Source organism: Equus przewalskii, chromosome 8, assembly GCF_037783145.1.
Source record: "Equus przewalskii isolate Varuska chromosome 8, EquPr2, whole genome shotgun sequence".
Taxonomy (NCBI): Eukaryota; Metazoa; Chordata; class Mammalia; order Perissodactyla; family Equidae; genus Equus; species Equus przewalskii.
The window spans coordinates 54,214,127-54,233,644 of NC_091838.1; the positions used below are offsets into that span (position 1 = coordinate 54,214,127).

Sequence of the window (19,518 nt, forward strand, 5' to 3'; positions counted from 1 at the left end):
ACTGTTTTATTCAAGCTCTAAAATATAGGTGTAAGTACATCCTATGTAAACAAAAATCGAGGCAAAAACATATCCTTTCAAGATAAAGCTTTATATGGCAAGACATTCTCGAACATTTATTGAAAATGAACTTTGCTGTTTCCTAACAACTTTAGAGCTATGTTTCGAAAAGTTTCATATGAATTTGAGGATTATACCTGTCTAATGAACCATAACTACTAGGAAGACGTAAAAAGTTATCAGAACAATTTAATGTTTGTTTACAGAGCATTTTTTTTTTATTGCTGTTGGGGAACACAAAATCTATTCCTCCAATCTAGAGCTCTCTAAGTAGACTTATGCTGTAATCTGCTTCCAGAAATAGAATTCATTCATTTTCCTGGCCAATTTTTAATCCCTTTATCATAGTAATATTACTTTATTATAATTATTTAAATGCATTAATTTCCCAATAAACTCAAGGTACAACTAAGCCCAATATTTCAAGAATTTTAGAACTGAGACATTTTAAAACGAGGTACCAGAACCACATACTTAGTCAAGATACTTGAGTAGCTAAACGAACGTTAATGACCAATTCAAATCACTCGAAGTCTGTATGTTTATACACTGGAAAACTTTTAGGTTAAAAACTGTCGAGTTGTTCTTTTGGAGGTCCCTGTCCCCATCCGACAAAATATGCTACGCTTCTACGAAGTGGCTACTATTCGAAAGACCAGGAAAACCCAACGGAAAGAACTCACAACTTTATGGAAATCAAGTGTTAGATATTTCATTTAAGTGAAAGAAAATTATCCAAACGACCAGGCAAGCAAAAACACAAAGCCAAGGACACGCTTCGCACAGTTCCCGAAAGAAAACCCAAAATTTCTAACACTTGAATTTGCTTTTGAAAGCCAGCCTAAAGTAAAGCTCAAGCGTTCCTACAGCGAAACCAGCGAATCATCAACTTCCGACAGGAGACGACGCGGAAGTCTCTCGGGTCCCGGCACCTCAAGAAGTGAAGCAGAGACCTTTTTCTCCCGAGTTTCATACTGTCACTTCACCCTCTTCCCGGCCGAACTTCGCAGTGCTAATCAACTGGGACGACGAAAAGCTACGAGCAGATCCTTACTGGCCGACCTGGGACCCAATTCGCGGCTGCCTCACACGTGTGTCAGGCCTACCGCGACCGCCACCGCCTTTCGGCCTTGCCCCGCATCTCGCGCGCTCCCACGCCTTCCTCGCGCTCAAAGCCCTCCTCACCTCCTTTACGGAGAGAAACTCAAGCAACGGAAAGACTAGATGCCGATCCAAAAAGTGCGCGATGCGAGTAGTCAAGTCGTACTCCGCCATCTTGCCAAGGAAAAGGGGAGTTTGTTCTCACTAAAACTTTATTGGTAGAGACAACAAACGGACAGGGCCCGTATTGCGCATGTGCAGTGGTTAAACTAGCCCTGGGAAAGGGACAGTGTTCAGCCTGGAGCGCGCAGAGAACAATAGCGCATGCGCGAGGGTTCTCCCTTCTTCTGGGCAACTCCAGGGCGGGGCGACACGGCGGAGCGCGGTTTCTTATGTTTACAGGATTGTCGGTGTCCTGCGGTCCGTTCTGTGAATAAATATTGAAAACTCAAGAATTTATTGCTAAGGCAAGAATGTTGATTGCACTGTAATGCGGCAGAGGACAAGATAATGAGGCTCCTGCTCTCCAGGGAAGTTACTTAAATGGAGGAATATGAGCTTTTATTTGGCATGTAGTAATCGTTTTGTAAGCGTTTGTTAAATTAAGGTGGGATGGGTTTCTAGACAGAAAAAGAAGTGAAATAATTTCAGATTATAGTAAGAGCCATAACTTGGTGGGGGTGGTCGGGTTGAGCTTTTTCAATTAGGGTGTTGAGAGAAAACTCGGGGTAACAATTTAGCTAAGAGTTGTACTAAGAGGAGGTGACCAATTGGAGCCTGGGTAAAAACTCAGGTTATTTTGCCTGGTGGAAGGCACAGCAAAGACAAAGCCCATGAAACAGAAAAAGACTTGGTGTGTTTCAAAAACTGGGTATCCTGTGTGACTGGAGAGTGAGGTTAAAGACCTTGAGAAGGGCCAGGTCATGATTAAGGTAAGGAGTGTGGATTTTATTATAAGTCCTCTGAAGTCTCCTTGGTAGTTCCTTCTCATCTTTCAAGCATTTTCATGAGTACCTTGGGATTTAGGACCTTTTCTCTGTCTAGGCCAATGCCCTAAGTGATATCATTCAACCTAACGGCTTTAAATGTGATCTATGCATTGACAACTCCCAAATTATAGTCCCAACACAGACTATTAGTTAAGCACAGACTCACATATATCCAATTGCTTACCCAACATCTCAACATTAACATGTCCACAACCAAACTCCCCCATGTGGCTCATCAAAACCTGCTCCTTTTGCACTCTTCTCCTCCTTAGTGAATGTCAACTCCATCTGTCCAGTTGCTCAGACTCAAGACCTTGGAGTCATCCTTGACTTTTCTCTCTCTCTCTTACACTTTACATTGAATCCACCAACAAATCCTTTGGTTCTAACCTTTAAAGCATATCCAGATCCAATCACTTCACACCATCTCCAAAGTTAATCCCTAGTCCAAACCACCATCTCTTGCTTTGATTTTTGGAGTAGGCTCTTCACCAATCACCTTGCTTCCCCCTCTTTTCCTCCTATGGTTTATTCTCCATACAGCAGCCTTTTAAAAGTCAAATTATGCTCAAAACCCTCCAAGCCTTATCTCACTCAGAGTAAAAGATGTAAGTCTTATGATGGCCTAAAAAGTCCTAGATCATCTGGACCGATTACATCTCTGACCTCATCTTCTCCATTTTCTCCTCTTGCTCACTCTACCCCAGCCCTAAGTAATCACTAATCTACTTTCGGTCTATACATTTCCCTATTCAGGACTTTCATATGAATGGAATCACATAATCTGTGGCCTTTTTTCACTTTGCATAATGTTTTTAAGGTTCATCCAAGTTGTAGCATATATCAGTACTTCACTCCTTTTTATGGCCAAATAATATTTCATTGTATGGATATATCACATATTGTTTACCCATTCATCTGCTGATGGACATTTGGGTGGTTTCTACCTTTTGGGTACTATGAATAATGCTGCTATAAACTTTTATGTACACATTTTTATGTGGACATGTTTTCATTTCTCTTGGGTATATACCCAGAGGTGAAATTACTGGTTTTTATGGTAACTCTATGTTTAATCATCTGAGGAACTGCCAAACTGTGCTATAATTTTGCAAGATGTTACCACTGGAGGAAACTGGGTAAAGGGTATATGGGATCTCGCTGTATTGTTTCTTAGATCTGCATGCGAATCTACTATCTCAGAATAAAAGTTTATTTTAAAAAAATGATTCCTAGATTTTGGGCTTAAGAAACTGGAGGGGTGGCACAGTGGCACAGCGGTTAAGTGTGCACATTCTGCTTTGGCGGCCCAGGGTTCACTGGTTTGGATCCCGGGTGCAGACCAATGCACCACTTGGCAAGCCATGCTGTGGTAGGCGTCCCACATATAAAGTAGAGGAAGATGGGCATGGATGTTAGCTCAGGGCCGGTCTTCCTCAGCACAAAGAGGAGGATTGGCAGCAGTTAGCTCAGGGCTAATCTCCAAAAAAAAAAAAAAAAAAGGAACTGGATACCTGCTGATGACTATGGGAGAAGAATGGCAAAGAAATATGTATGGGTGCTAAAATCAGGAATTCTGGTTCAGACAGAATAAGATATTAGACATCCAAGTGGTGATGTTCGTATACAAATGGAGATCTATTCTGGATCAGTTGATATAGTTGTTAATCACTTACCATGCACGGAACCTTGTACTAGATGTTTTCAAGAATTTGCGAGTATGATATGATCTCTGCCATCCTGCCATTTAGAGTATTGTTAGGAAAGAAAAGCTGAATTCCCATGAAGCAGAGAATACATGATAGTATAGGGTGCTACACTGGGGGGATAGTAGCCTCTGTAGCCTCCAAGAGTTAAGAAATGATAGCTGTAATTTTAAGTTTCCTGGAAGCTCAGACACTACAGTTGTAATAGAATTTAGACAGGAAAAGCGGAAGTTAAAGAGAGAAATAGCAAGAACTAAGGCTTCCAACAGAAGTGAGCTGCGGCAGAGGAAGGAAGGAAGCAGATGGCAGTATGGAAACTTGCCATAAATGAACAGAGAGTATCTTTGAGAAGCAGAAACAAATAAGATGCAATTCAATTTGAAAAACATTTTAAACTTTTATCATATGCAATGTACTAGGCTAGGTGTTAATGGGAATATATAATCGTAATAGCTACTCTCTGTCCACAGAAGCTTTCAATCTGATAGAGGACAATTATTCACTCATTCATGCAATGTAAATTGAACACTTACAATGTGCTAAGTACTGTTCTAGGTCCTGGGCGTACAGCTGTAAAGAAAAGAAACCACCTTCTCTAAAGAAGCTTATATTCAAATGGAAGGAGACAGATAAAAGCATATATATATATATATATATATATATATATATATATATATATATATATATTTTGTGTGTGTGTGTGTGGAAGATTAGCCCTGAGCTAACTACTGCCAATCCTCCTCTTTTTGCTGAGGAAGACTGGCCCTGAGCTAACATCTGTGCCCATCATCCTCCACTTTATATGTTGGACACCTACCACAGCATGGCTTGCCAAGCGGTGCCATGTCCACACCCGGGATCCCAACCGGCGAACCCCAGGCAGCCAAAGCAGAACATGCGCACTTAACTGCTTCGCCACCAGGCCAGCCCCAAAAGCATATTAACAAATATATACTCCGTCAGGTGGTGATAAATGCTATGAAGAACAATATGCAAGGTAAAAATTAGAGAATGATCGAGAAAGGTTGCTAATTTTATCAAGTGGTCAGGGAAGACCTCTCAGATAGGAAGAATTTGACAAAAGCCCTGAAGGAAGTGAGGGAGCCTTGAGGCTCCCTAGAGGAGGAAAGTTCCAGGTGAAGGAATATTAAGTACAAGCAAAATTTTGCTTGGTATCCTTGAGGAATAGTAAGAAGACTAGAAATTCAAAAGCTGATTCAGCAAGAGGAAGGGTGGTAGAAGATGAGTTCAGAGAGGGAGTGGGGAGCCAGATGACAATGTTTTGTAGGCCACAGGAAGGACTTTGAGTTGTATTCTGAAATTAGGTAGGAAGCTATTGGAGAGTTTTGAGCAGAGAAATCACATAATCAGAGTTATGCTTTAAAAAGACCACTTTGAAGGTTTGGGGGAAGTTGGGCGGACAAGCATATACACAGAGAGACCAGTTAAGAGACTATTGACATAATTCAAGCAAGAGATGATAGTGGCTTAGATGAGAGTGGTAGCATTGAAACAGCTGTGGACAGTAGTGAAATTCTGAATATATTTTGGATGCAAAGCTATCAAAACTTGCTAATGGATTGGATGAGAAAGAGAAGGGTGAAGGATGACTCTAAGGTCTGGAAGAACTAAAAGGCCATTTACTGAGATGAGCAAGGGTGCGATGGATGCATGTTTTAGAGAGGAGAGAAGTCAAGAGTTTAGTTTTGGACATATTATGTTTGGGATGCCTATTAGACATACGAGAGACCGATCTCCTAGGCGGAGATACTGAGATACTGATTAGGCAGTGGTACATATGAATCTGAAATTCAGGAGAAAGATAAGAGCTGAAGATAGAAAACTAGATCTTGTCAACCTATTGATGAAATTTGAAATAATGGGACTGGATGAGATAAGTGTGTGTTTGGAAAAGAGATGAGGTGAGCTAAATCGTAGACACTTCAACTTGTAGAGGTTGAGACAATTCAGACCAAGTGAAGCAGCTGGAGAAAGACTGGCAGTAAGTGGAGGAGAGAAGAGGAACACAAGAAAGTGATGTCCCAGGCGCCAGAGGAGGAGAGTGGTCCGAGCAGCAAGGAGCAATGAACTATGTCAAATGGTGCTGGTAGTTCAAGATGATGACTGAATATTACCCTTTGGCTTTCAAAAATATACAGGTTATTGATGAGCTTGATAAGAGCAGGTTCAGTGAGTGGTGGATAGACGTCTGTTTGGTGTGAGCTCAAAGATGGTAGGAAAGGAAGTGAAACAACATATATAAAGATATCTTTTGAGGAATTTTACTAGAAAGGGAAGCAGTGAAATGGAGTGATCGATGTGAGGTCTAGGGAAGGTGTTTTAAAAGATGTGTGTATGCTGATGGACATGATACAATACACTTATGTAAATAACTGTAATGGAAGGCTAGAGTATTATGAGAAGGTGTAGGATATATGAGAAGAGCATGGAGTCCTAATCTGACTGGTCCCAAACAGAAATTGATTTTCACTGTGAGTAGAGAAAATAGAGAAAGCACGGTGGATTGGTTGTCTTTTGTATTGAGACTGCTCACTTTTACAACAGATATGGAAGAGAGCACTGTAGGTGGTTCAGGAACAACTCAAACACTGTAGAGACACAAAAACGGGAAAATGTAAGAAATATTTGAGAAAGACAACTTGGGAAGTTAGCCCAAGGTTGAAGACTATAAGGGGAGGATATGCCAGAAAAGGAAGACCAGGGCCAAATAGTAGAAAGCTCATGTGAGGAATTTGAAATTTATCTGAGGTCATGAGGATCCTTAAAGTATTTTTGAGTATGAGAGGGAATAATCCTATCTGTGTTTCAGGAAGGTAATTCTGACGGTTGTGTGGACAGTGGATTAGCTAGGTGAAATGCAGCCAGGCTGTGGAAGCTCTTCAAAACCAGACTGGGAAACTTGGATTTGATCAGATAGGCAACGGGAGCCACTCATTAAGTTCTTAAATAAAAAAAGGCATGAAGACAGTGGTGTTTTGTCTTTTAAAATTAAACTGGAAGTGATTTACAAGATGGATTAAAGTGGTGACAGATTGGAAACTCTGCTGATTTGCCTGGCTTTTCCCCTGGAATTTTCCTTGCTGGTTTGTGAAAATATCCTATTTCTTTTTATAAAAGAGATTTAGCCCCAAATATGGAAAATCTGACTTTCTTGCTTTAGTCTCTTCCTAGTATTTTAGTTAAAAAGAGATACTACAGAGGAAGGACAGGCAAGGCCTCACCTGGTAGTATCTAGGTGGTATCAGGTGAAGCCTTTGATTTTCATACCTTCATCAAATATTCATTGAATGCTTTCTATTTGCTGATCACCATGTTGGGCTCTGGGGAAATAAAGAAAGGAAACCAGTCCCAGCCTGCAAGGAGATTATGGTGTAGTGGGGGTGGCAAGCATACAAAATGTAAAATAATCCTAGCACAATGTGAGAGTGTCTGTGCACAGAGTGCTCCTGGGAGTCCAGGGGAGAAAGTGACTGGCTGCCAGAGAAAGTTGGAGCTGCACGGAGAAGGTAACATTTGGCTTCCTCTACCTGAGAAGGTGTTCAGCTGGCTAAGGAAAGGAGAGAGAATGTTTCAGGTAGAGGGAAGAGCAGGCACACAGGCTTGACTGTGAAAAAAAGCTTAATGTGGTTGGAGACTTTGTGCCTAGAGGGCAGCATGTGTGATGTCGAGTAGTAGGACGTGAGTCTGTATTGAGTGGTGAGGGCCGAATTGTCAAGGGTGCTGTGGACTATGCTGAGGAGTTTCAATTCTATCCTGCAGGCTGATTTTCCTGTTGACTCTTTTAACAACTCCCTTCGCCATACCCTCCCCTATCTTTCTAGTTCAGGCTCTGATCATTGCTGATACGGATTAGCAATTAGTCTTCCACAGGGTCTCCTTGTCACTGGTCCTGCACCCATCTAATCTGCCCTTCATGCTGCTGTCTAGGTGATCAGAATGTACATCTAATCCTGTTATGGGCTGAATTGTGCCCCCTACCAAATTTATATGTTAAAGTCCTAATCCCCAGTACCCCAGAATGTAACTGTATTTGGAGGTAGGGTTTTTAAAGAGGTGATTAGGTTAAAATGAGGTCATTAGGTGAGCCCTAATCCAATATAACTTGGGTCCTAATAAGAAAAGGAGATTTAGGACATAGACATGTACAGAGGAAAGACCACATGAAGATGCAGGGAGAAGATGGCCACACAAGCCAAGGAGAGAGGCCCTAGAAGAAACAACCCTGCCAACACCTTGAACTTGGACTTCTAGCCTTCAGAATTGTGAGAAAATAATTTTATGTTGTTTAAGTCACCCAATCTCTGGTACTCTGTTTTGGTAGTCCTAGAAAACTAATACAGTTAGCACTTCCTTTTTCATATAGTATAAAGTCAAAACTTCTTAGCACATAATGTAAAGGTCTTTAGAACCTTCTCTCTCCAGAACCCTACACCCCTTCCACACTAAGTTTTGCTCAAACAAGCCACCCAGTTTATTGTTTTTTTTTTTTACTTGCTGTCCAGCAGCTCCTTCCATCGAAAATGCCCTTCTGCCCCCTCGCACCCTGTTGACTACCTCTTCACTTTTTAAGACTCAGATGAAGCATCGTCTTCACTAGTGTGTTTCCCATTAGCAGAGCATGTCTGAAGTAATCACTCCCTCCTTCTGCCTCTCTCTACTGGCAGCAAATTTTATCTCAGAGCCTATTAACATTGTACCTCACTTTTTTTTTTTCACGTTTGTTTCCACCTACTAGACTGTAAACATCTTGAGTATAAGTATAATTATCTTGATATCTATGAATAACTGTCTTTCTAGTCTCAATTCCTGTCTTAGTACCTGACATAGAAGTACGTGATAAATGCTCTATAAATGAATAAATATGCATAGAGCCTTGATATTCAGACGTGCATGTTCTTGAAAGAAGTTCATCCACAGTTTGGAATAGTCTAATGAATGCCTATCACTACTGCTGTAGTGGACATATTTTTAGAATGCTCATGCCTCCTGACTCATGCCTCTCTTAGATATTTCTAAATAACACTAAATAACATTATTTTTAATCCAGTTACCTTTTTTATACATGGCATGCTCATGCCTATTGAATTGTAATATGTCTGCCTTCTTTAGTTATGTTTCCGGTTCATTTATTCAGCACACATTTATTCAGTCCCCATTCTGTGCCAGACACAGTGCTAGATTCTGAGGGTAAGAAAATGACTAAAATGCTGTTCCTACATAAAGGAACTCACAATTAGGGAGAAGAGACCGATTCATAAACCAACAATTATACTGCTGTGTGGTAAGTGCAATGATAGAGATGTGCGTGAGATATTAATGGAGTGGTTTGATTAGATTGAAAGTACAGACATATCTTATATCTAGGTGTTTTCCTTTTTTTTTCCCCAAAATAATTATTGCTTCTTGGAGTGTGTATCTTCAGAAGATGACTTTTTCCTGACCTTATTCCTTTGCTCTGGAGGGACCTTATGGAACTCCTCATGTACTGATTCCGTCTAATGCCTGTGTGAGAATTTCCAGAAGCCTCAGTCCTGCTGTCATCCTCATTAAAGAATCACGCAGAGGGAAGGCGCTTTCGGAGGACTTAAATCCCCTTCTTTCTTCACTTACCACCTCATATAAAGCTAGGATTGACAGCTAATTCTACTCTATTCTGAGACCTTATAATATGTGAAGTGAAGAATATTGGGCAAAGGGAACCACCACTGCTTTTTCTCATCTGTCCCCAGTGTTAGGACCTGGAATGTGGCTACCCCATTCTTTGGGTGAAAGTAGAAATTCCCAGTTGGGACTATTTCAGGGGAATCTGAAAGAATTGTGATGAATCTGAAAGAGTTGACAAGCTAATATAAACTGCTAGCCGCTTCAGGACATAATTAAAATACCTGTGTATCTGTTCAAATACTTCTAATTCTGTGTGTCTTTTATAGAATATTCCACATCTGTGTTATCGTTCTTTAAAAAGTCCTGCAGTTTGGGGGCCGGCCTGGTAGCGCAGTGGTTGAGTGCGCACGTTCTGCTTCTCGGCTGCCCAGGGCTCACGGGCCTGCATCCTGAGTGCGGACGTGGCACTGCTTGGCAAAAAGCCATGCTGTGATAGGCGTCCCATGTATAAAGTAGAGGAGGATGGGCACAGATGTTAGCTCAGGGCCAGTCTTCCTCAGCAAAAGGAGGAGGATTGGCAGTAGTTAGCTCAGGGCTAATCTTCCTCAAAAATTAATTAATTAATTAATTAAAATTAAAAGTCCTGCAGTCCAAATAAACACTTGCTGCCTGATTACCAAACCAACATGGTTGATTAATATACTTACCAATAGAAATAGAGTGATACTGAAAGTGCAGTACAAGCTCTAATAATGACAATTATCATGTGAACACATTCTCTTGTATGATAACAACCAGCTTCAATTATCTGGCCAAAAATATTATTTAGCATTTATTTGAAAAATCTGATGTGAAAAATATGGGCCCTTTAAGAAAGTAATTTTTAAATAAATTTTCCATGTTACTTTAAGTTATATATCTCAAGCCAGTACTAGGATCTACTGGCCATGAGGGAATTAAGCGAGTATTGCACGCAAGACAAGTTACTTCTCATCTAGCCAAACAACAAAAGTAAATATTGAGATGATGTAGGGAGCCAAGCAGAATTTTCAGCCTGGAACCCAAACAGGAAACCAGGGTTTTCCAGGGTCTCTAGAGGCCCAATGCAGAAGAGTTAACTAGGAAGAAGAGTAAGTCTGTTCATGCTTGTGGTATACCCTTTGTCATATTGTATTTATCTATCTGTTTACACATCTGTCCCTTCCACTAAACCATGAGTTCTACCAGGTCAGGAATGAGGTGTATTTGCGTCTACACCAATGTACTTTTTGGAGGAAATAAAGAAAAGGGAAAGAAGGCCTGGAGGTAGCCCTAAAGAGGAATAACAGCTGGAATTCATGGGGAGGCACTTGGATATTTTAATATTATCAGACTAACCAGATAATATGAGACCATGGATATGGTTAGAGAAGTCTTCCCTGACTTTCCTATTTAGAATTAGCTTCCCCTGTTTTTTTCTTACCTTTTTTATTTCCCTCCCAGTGCTCATCACAATCTATAATGACCTTGTTTATTTGTTTACTGGTCTACATCCTTCTCACCTTAAGATAATTCCGTGAAGGTAGGAACCTGATCTGTGGTCTTGTTCATTACTGCCCAATAACTGTTTGTTGCTTACTATTTGCTGAATGACTCTCTGAATGAATTAATATGTGTGATTTAGGCCAAATGAATATGTTTGTGTCCTGAAATTTTCTTACATTATAGAAGTTTACTTACAAACCAGGATACAGTGTGCAGAAGGGGAAGTAGAACTACTGAAAAAGGAAAGAACATAAAAAGTGCCTTGAATCCTGGTATTTGATCTCTGAAAGGGAAATCTCCTCTTTTTATTCTCCTAAATGATAATGGAAAATTAACTCAATGCCAGTACTGGAAGGGAGTGGGTTATTGGTATTCTTATCTTTGAAGGCTTCTCTGAGTCCTGGAGATAGGAGATGAGGGAGTGCTCACAGCAGTTAAGCACCATTTATTTAACAAAAGTATTCTGTACATGCCATCTAACAAGAAGTGAGTGGGGCTACAAATATACAAGGAAGCCTAAGAGGAAGTTTGGGAGGAAGCAGCAGATACCGAGCCGAGGTCCCAGTCTGTAGCTGCTGGAAAAGATCTGTGTACTAGCTTCACTGTTTTTCTCTTTTCTTCATTTCTTTTTGATTTTTAAAATAATTTCTTTTTTTTTAAGAAGAAGAAGAAGATTAGCTGTGAGCTAACATCTGCCTCCAATCCTCCTCTTTTTGCTGAGGAAGATTGGTCCTGAGCTAACATCTATGTCTATCTTCCTCTATTTTTTTATATGTGGGATGCCTGCCACAGCATGGCTTGATGAGCGGTGCAGATGTCTGTGCCTGGGATCTGAACCTGCCAACCAGGGCCACCGAAGGGGATCAGGAGCTTAACTGCTGGGCCACCAGGCAGGCTCTTTTATCTTATTTTTTTAATAATAATTTTGTATGTGATTTGCCCTCGGTACTCTCCTGGTGCTCATTTCTATGGGAAATTAGGGTTTTTTTCTGATACAGGGAGGCGAGTGGAGAAAAGCTTTTCTGACTTCAGCATGCTCCCCCTTCTGTTGTTTATGTGTAGTGATCAAAACTTTGGTGGTTTGCTCTCTGGGATTCTCAGGCCCCGTTTCCTTCCCTCTGGACCTTTTCTTCCCTTCTTCCCAGTTGTCCCAGTGCTGCTGAGATTTATTCTACTCGCAGCAGCTTCTCTTCCTCAGTGTGGGGCCATGTCCCAGTCAGAGCACGGGGGAGTCACAGGTTTTAGAGTCACAGGGTGCTCTGCTGCTCCGGGCCCTGGGCTGGAGCATCGTCCCTGCGGGAGCAGACACAGCATTCGCTCCTGCGTAGGCTGCTGCGCGCCGGCGGCTGCTGAGCCCGGGCGGCCGCGCGCTCCCGGCGCCGAGCCCGCGCCTGCGCCTGCGGGCCTCTGAGCGCACCTGCCCGGGCTACCGCCGGGCCTTGGCTTCGCAGTGGCCGCCGGCTGCCTGCCTTCTTCCTCCCGCACAGATCCTGAGAATCTGTGACTGTTGGGGTCTGGCCACACCCGCTTGTATTTTGGGGTCCCCTATCTTTGTTGTAAATGTTGCCCAGGCCTCTTGGTTTCGCCATGGAGTTGCTCTGTTTTTGTTGTTTGTTTTTGCTTTTTGTTTGTAGGAATTCAAAGATTTAAAACTTGGGCTTCTGCCCTCTCGCCCGAATCTCACTCAGCTGCGTTTAAAGCTGGGACAAACCTGGGACCAAGCAGATATGACCTTCCACCCAGGCTTTTTGAATTAAAGAGCCGTCCTAAATATTTATCAAATGTATTGACCCTCTTTATCACCTCTCACTACTCCCTTTACATGCAGCAGCTTCTTTCTTTCTAAACAGTTCTGCTGTGTTCAGCTTTGCCTTCACCCTCCATGCTTGGCCTAAGTAATCTCCCTAACGTGCAGATATGACCATATCACTTCCCTATTCCTACAGAATAAATCCTGAACTCCGTGCCAGGGCATACAAGACCCTCCATAACAGGGACCTTTCTCTCTCTTTTGTCTGACTTCCTGTTGCATCACCTTCAAACCCTGTGCATGAAGAATACTGAGCTCCTTGTGATCACACGCATATATGGCATTGTTTCAAGCTTCAGTGCTTTTGTGCATCTTATGGCTTCTGCTTCAAATGTCTTTCCCACCTTTCTTCTGCTGGCTAATTCTTTTGTTTTGTTTTTTTTTTCATTTATTTATTTATTTTTTGAGGAAGATTAGCCTTGAGCTAACATCTGCTGCCAGTCCTCCTCTTTTCTGAGGAAGACTGGCCCTGAGCTAACATCAGTGCCCATTTTCCTCTACTTTATATGTGAGATGCTTGCCACAGCATGGCTTGCTGGGCGGTGCCATGTCCGCACCCCAGATCCAAACCTGCAAACCCTGGGCTGTCGAAGCAGAATGTGTGCGCTTAACTGCTGCACCACTGGGCTGGCCCTGCTGGCTAAATCTTATTCGACGTTCCAGGCTTAACTGCCCTCCCCTGGGATTCCACAGCATCTTGTAGTTCTTGATGTACATGATCTGATGAAGTGTCTCCTCCACTTAAAAGTAAACTAGGGACCATATCTTACTCACCTTTGTGCCCCCGCATCAAGTACAGTGCCCTGCATATAGATAATATTAACATTTTCACTGCTTCCTGCTTCTCTGTCTTTTCTGAGTCATTTTACCTGCTCTTGGTACATCAACTATGCCCTATTTCATCTCCCGCCATGGTACATTAAAAGTAAAATATATCAAATTTCTCTCAGTGGCTCAGGCACTTCTTCTGAGCTCCAGATCACTTATTCACCTGCTTGGGTAACATCTGCACTTGTTTAATCCAAAATCAAGATCCGGCTCTCCACTAGTGTCCTCTTTCTTGGTCAATGGTACCTTGTTGATCATACCAGAAAAGAGGAGTTGTGCTAATGCATTCTGTTTTCTAAACCCCCCAATCATCAAGTCTTCTTGATTCCACCTTCCAAGCATCTCTCAGATCCTTCCTTTTCTCTTATCCACTGTTGCTACCACCACTTGAAGCCATGTCATCTCTCACCTGAAGCCATTAAAAGTAGATTTCTAATCATATCCCTGTATCCACTCTTGACTTTGTCTAATCTATTTTACATATGATGGACAAAATTACTCTTTGAAAATGAAAACCTGATCATATTGTCCTCTGCTTAAAAGCAAATCATGGCCTTTCATTGATCTTAGCATGAAGTCTGAAAATCTTTAAAGTGGCCTCTAAGTTCCTGTTCTTCCTTTCACCCACTGGCTTCCTTTAAATTCCTCAAATTCAGCCAGCTCCTTCCTATCACCCGGTTATGCTAGTTCCTATGCCTGGATGCTCCACGCCATCCTCCTTACCCCCTTACCAGCCCAAACTCATACTTTAGATTTCGTGTGGTAAATATTTCTCTGCTCTTCTTTATATTACATATGTATGTATCCCTAAACAACATAGTTTTGTTTCTGAACTTTGCATAAATGAAATCATGTTGTATGCATCCTTTTGTGACTTGTATTTTATATTCAACCTTGCATTTGAAGGATTCATCCATGTTGCTTGAATGTACACTTTGTTCATTTTCATTGCTCTATAATATTCCACTGCTTCTTAAAATCTACTCTAGAGCTGATGAACTTTAGGGTTACTTCCAATCTGGGGCTGTAATGAACTATGAATGATGCTACTATGAACCTTCGTATACATATATCCTGGTCTACCTGTGCATCTATTTCTTCAGGGTATATACCTTTGAACTTTGGCAGGTAACACCAAACTGGTTTCTAAAGTGAGCATTCAAGATTACACTGATACACTCCATCAAGAGAATATGAGAGTTATTGTTGCTACACATCCTTGCTGACACTTTTTAATTCATGCCAATCTGATGGAGGTATATTTTGCATATACTTTCATAATAAATTGATGCTTATAAAATAATAATATGACAATATGTGGTTAGTTGTTTCCATAGATGGCCACAACAATACCTCCAACCCCACATACCCTTCTGCAATGTGATTTTGTAACTCCTCCATTAAAAAGTGGAGTCTATTTCTTTTCCCCCTAAATCTAGGCTGATGCCATGATTTGCTTTGGCTTCTAGGTCTAGGTGTTAAGAAGACCTGCAGCTTCCACTTTCATTCTCATGAGATCCAGCTGCCATATAAATAAACTCAGACTACACTACTGAATGATGAGAGACTGTGTAGGAAGAGCGAGGCCAAGCCTCTATTTCAACTAGTCCAGCTAAGCTGCCAGACACATGAGTGAAGCCTTCTTAGACGTTCCAGCCTCAGTCAAGCTTTCAGCTGAATGCAGCTGCATGAGTGAACCCAGAAAATACTATATACAGAAATAAAAAATGGTTATTTTAAGCCACTAAGTTGTGGAGATTTTGTTATGTTGCAGTAGATAAATGAATCACAGTATATATCAAAGGCCTTTACCTTCCATATCAATTTCCTTCTTTTAACCATCTATCTTAAATATTTAAAAGTGAAGTTTTTAAATGTGTATAAAAATGTTCATTGTAGTGCTATTTACATCTTTTTAAAGTGGAAACAACTTCTATGTTTAAAGTTTGGAATACAGAGTAATAAAATAAATTATGATGCTTTCATAAGATAAAACATTCTACAGCCAAAACTATGTTGAAAGGATTTTTAATGACAGAAAATGCTGAAGAAAAATATCAAGTGGTAATGGCAGAGTTGTATATATATATATACCTTTTTTTCATGTTAAAAAATTGTACATAAGGGGTCAGCCCAGTGGCGTAGTGGTTAAGTTTTCATGCTCCACTTCAGTGGCCCAGGGTTGGCAGGTTCAGAGCCCTGGTGCAGACCTACACACTACTCACCAAGCCAAGCTGTGGTGGCATCCCACATACCACATAGAAGAAGACTGGCATAGGTGTTAGCTCAGCAACAATCTTGCTCAAGCAAAAAAGGAAGACTGGCAACAGATGTTAGCTCAGGGCCAATCTTCCTCACCAAAAAAACAAACAAACAAACAAACAAACAAATGTACATAGAAAACACTGGAAAAAATAAATCAATATATTAACAATGGTTTGGTGATTTTGATTTAAATTTTCCCATTCTTTGAAAGTTTTCTAGGAAAGGATACATTACTTACATAATGAAAGAAAAGATGCTAATGTCATTTTGGGGGCTAGTAGAAAACCTTCAGTCAAATTTTACATGCCCTGGAAGAGAAAACACCCCTGCTTTTTAAGTTGTAGTCTGTGGTACTCTGCTTCCCCTGGTGGCAATCAGTTCAAATTTCAGGAACAAACCTAAAGGCTTGGTAGCCCAGATCTTTGAAATTTAGACAACAGAGTTTCTAACTCTTTATTTTTCTAAATTAAAAAGAAACCTACTATTTTACTGTTAGAATTATTTTATAGAAAAAAGGACATTTCGAAGTCCTAAATGTAGGACGAACATAATCTCAAAATAAAGGACAGTCCTTTTAAGACATTTAACTTTACGTTAAAACTCACTATGGACTCAAATTTTCATTTTGCCATGGACTGGTGGAAACTTTGGGAGACTGGCTCAAAAAAGAAAAAACAACACTAAAATTTAAAATTACACAAAGACAGCAAATGTCATATATATTCTTCCTCGGTAGAAAACCACCTAGAGTTCCCAATAAAATTATCTTTAAAGTTGAGAGTAGTGGACTTCTAGAGTTCTAAGTTAGACTTCCTTCGAGGGCAGAGTTTCTCTAACTGCAGGTGCTTATTTAATATTCAGTCTCAGGGGCCCTATTAATATTGAATCCTTGGGACTGTGGCCTAGGAATGTACACTTTTAACAACATCCTCAGGGAAGAGTTACATACTTAAAATTGAAGGAAAGGTAATTTTTTTTTTTTTTGAGCAAGATAGGCCTTGAGCTAACATCTGCTGCCAGTCCTCCTCTTTGCTGAAGAAGACTGGCCCTGAGCTAACATCTCTGCCCATCTTCCTCTACTTTATATGTGGGACGCCTACCACAGCAACCCAGGATCCAAACCCGCGAATTCCGGGCCACCAAAGCGGAATGTGGGAACTTAACCACTGCGCCACCAGGCCAGCCCCTGGGAATGTCATCTTTTAAGGGTTCTCTATCTTGATCTGCTTGGTGGATCATGGCTGTAACATACGTAAAAATTCATCAAGATGTATACTTAATTTGTATGTTTTATGTAAGTTACACCACAATAAAAAGTAAAAAGAAACAAAAAATACTAGGAATTACACATTACTTCAGCAAAATAAATAAACCTATTGTTTAGTAAATTTTAATTAATACTCATAATTTTTATATTTCTTGTTCTGAAGCAAGTTATTTTGCATTTTTGTTAGGAAATTTAGGCATTGGCCATTTTAGAAACAACCTTTTACACAGTTTTGGTTAAAATAGTCTTGATTTTTTTAATGGAAATACAATTCTAGTTTATAGCCAAATTTATTTGTTTGAAAAACAAGCCATCACTTTGTATTCTTGATAGATAAAATTCATTATTTTAGATTTAAAAATTTTTGTATTTCTTTAGAAAGTTGATGTTTCAAATAAATGGTACTTTTAAAATCCCATAGTCTTTGTTTTGTGGATATGAAGAGATGAAAACTTCTGTAGGAAGGAAGAAAAAGAAAGGAAAGAAAGAAGGTGGACAAAACAAGTGTCCTAAGGACAAAATATTCCCGCCCATCCTCTCAGAATAAATCCCTTCAAATAGCTTAAGACATTTTACTCGTTATGATCTTTAGTTATATCTCTAACTATTTATTCTCTGATTTCTATGTAGAACAGCCTTCTTAACTGCATAATAGCTTATTGTTTAACACTTTACATTTGAACATATTTTGTAGCTGTTTCTACTGGTGTGTATTTACAAGCTTTATTATTATTTAAAATATTTGACTTACGGGGCTGGCCCCGTGGCCGAGTAGTTAAGTTCACACGCTCCACTTCAGTGGCCCAGGGTTTCGCCAGTTCGGATCCTGGCCACGGACATGGCACTCCTCATTGGTCCATGTTGAGGCGGCGTCCCACATGCCACAACTAGAAGGACCGACACTAAAATATACAACTGTGTACTGGGGAGATTTGGGGAGAAAAATGTTGAAAAAAAATAGAAGATTGGCAACAGTTGTTAGCTCAGGTGCCAATCTTTAAAAAAATAAATAAATAAAATATTTGACTTTGTCTTCGTTGGAAAGAGGAGCAGGGACTCACTGCAAGGGGCAGAGTACCTTTAAGAATTTGTGGCCTCTCATTTTGATGCCTTATTTATCACACACCTTCACAATTTTACTAGTGTCAGAAGGAGGCCTGTTTTCCCTTGGAATGCTGCATTCTTCGGGGATGAAGTGTTCAGAGTGTTTAACACTGTAGTACTGGAGTGTCTCTTGAGTGTTTAGCATCTGGATACAGCCGTCATCACTGTAATGAGAGAGAGAGCAGGCCAGAACGGACTCAGTCCAGGGGAAAAGCAGGATCAACAGCAAATCTACCATGGCTTTTCCCAATGTTGCAAAATTAATGGGTCAATAAGGCATCACTATGAAATACTTCTGCAGTCTTGCATTTAATTTGTGTTATTGTCGCCCAAGCTACATACAGTTAGGAAATTACTCTAATAACCAATGATATTACTATAAAAATTTAGGGTATTATAAGCCATAATTTTCAAACAACAGTTACAGGTTGTTATTGTTAACTCTGTTTTTCTCATACACATGTAATAGTACCTTTCTCTTTTTTCAATAATAAAGAGTGCTAAAAATATTAAAACGAATTCTGAAGTATGATAACACACATTTGCTCAGAAATGATTTCCCTAGTGTTACCAAGAGAGACAGACTTCTAAACTAGATGAACCAGCTGACTTATTCTTATTCATAAAATAGTCTTTATTGCTTTTGTTATAAAAATCATACATATATGTAAAATATTTAAAAATTCAGATAAGCTGAGAAGAAAATAATTAAAATCTCTGGTAGAACAACCACTTGGAAATAATCTGTTAATATTTGTACGTAGAGATACAGCAAGAGTGACGCTTGGTCAATCTCAACGCAGGTCACTGCATTTATTTAGCACAAACCTTGCTTTATGAATATTAGCTCAACTAATTCAAAGAACGATTCCATAAGGTGGTACTATTAGAAACTCTATTTTACAGAAGAGAGAGCTGAGGAATAGAGTTATTAAATGACTTGCCCAAGGTCACACCTCTAGTAGGTGGCAGAGCTGGGATTTGAGGCCAGACAGTCTGACTTTGGAATCTGTATTCTTAGTCACTTGCTAAAATTACACTTACCAATATATTTTTTAAACAGGTTTATTGAGGCATAATTGATATACAATAAACTGTACATATTTAAAATATACAATTTAATAAGTTTTTTTAACCATCTTAACTATTTTTAAGTGTACAGTTCAGTAGTGTTCAGTATGTTAACATTCTTGTCCCATGAATCTCCAGAACTTTTCTGTCTAGCAAAATTGAAACTCT

At 40.1% G+C, this 19,518-nt stretch overlaps 1 protein-coding gene and 1 long non-coding RNA gene across 2 annotated transcripts in view; one reads left to right on the plus strand and one right to left on the minus strand.

Annotated features, from left to right (window-relative positions):
- EIF3E (eukaryotic translation initiation factor 3 subunit E) overlaps positions 1 to 1,520 on the minus strand; it is a 49,005-nt gene extending 47,485 nt beyond the window's left edge. Inside the window, exon 1 of the mRNA XM_008508196.2 lies at positions 1,246 to 1,520. Within this exon, the coding sequence (XP_008506418.1) occupies positions 1,246 to 1,335 (90 nt within the window). The 5' untranslated portion in view covers positions 1,336 to 1,520. The remainder of the gene's footprint in view (positions 1 to 1,245) is intronic.
- LOC139085101 (uncharacterized) lies at positions 1,487 to 15,391 on the plus strand. Its single transcript, XR_011543145.1, has 2 exons — positions 1,487 to 2,093; positions 15,113 to 15,391. It is a non-coding gene; the product is annotated as an uncharacterized lncRNA (long non-coding RNA).
- The last annotated feature ends 4,127 nt before the right edge of the window (positions 15,392 to 19,518 follow it).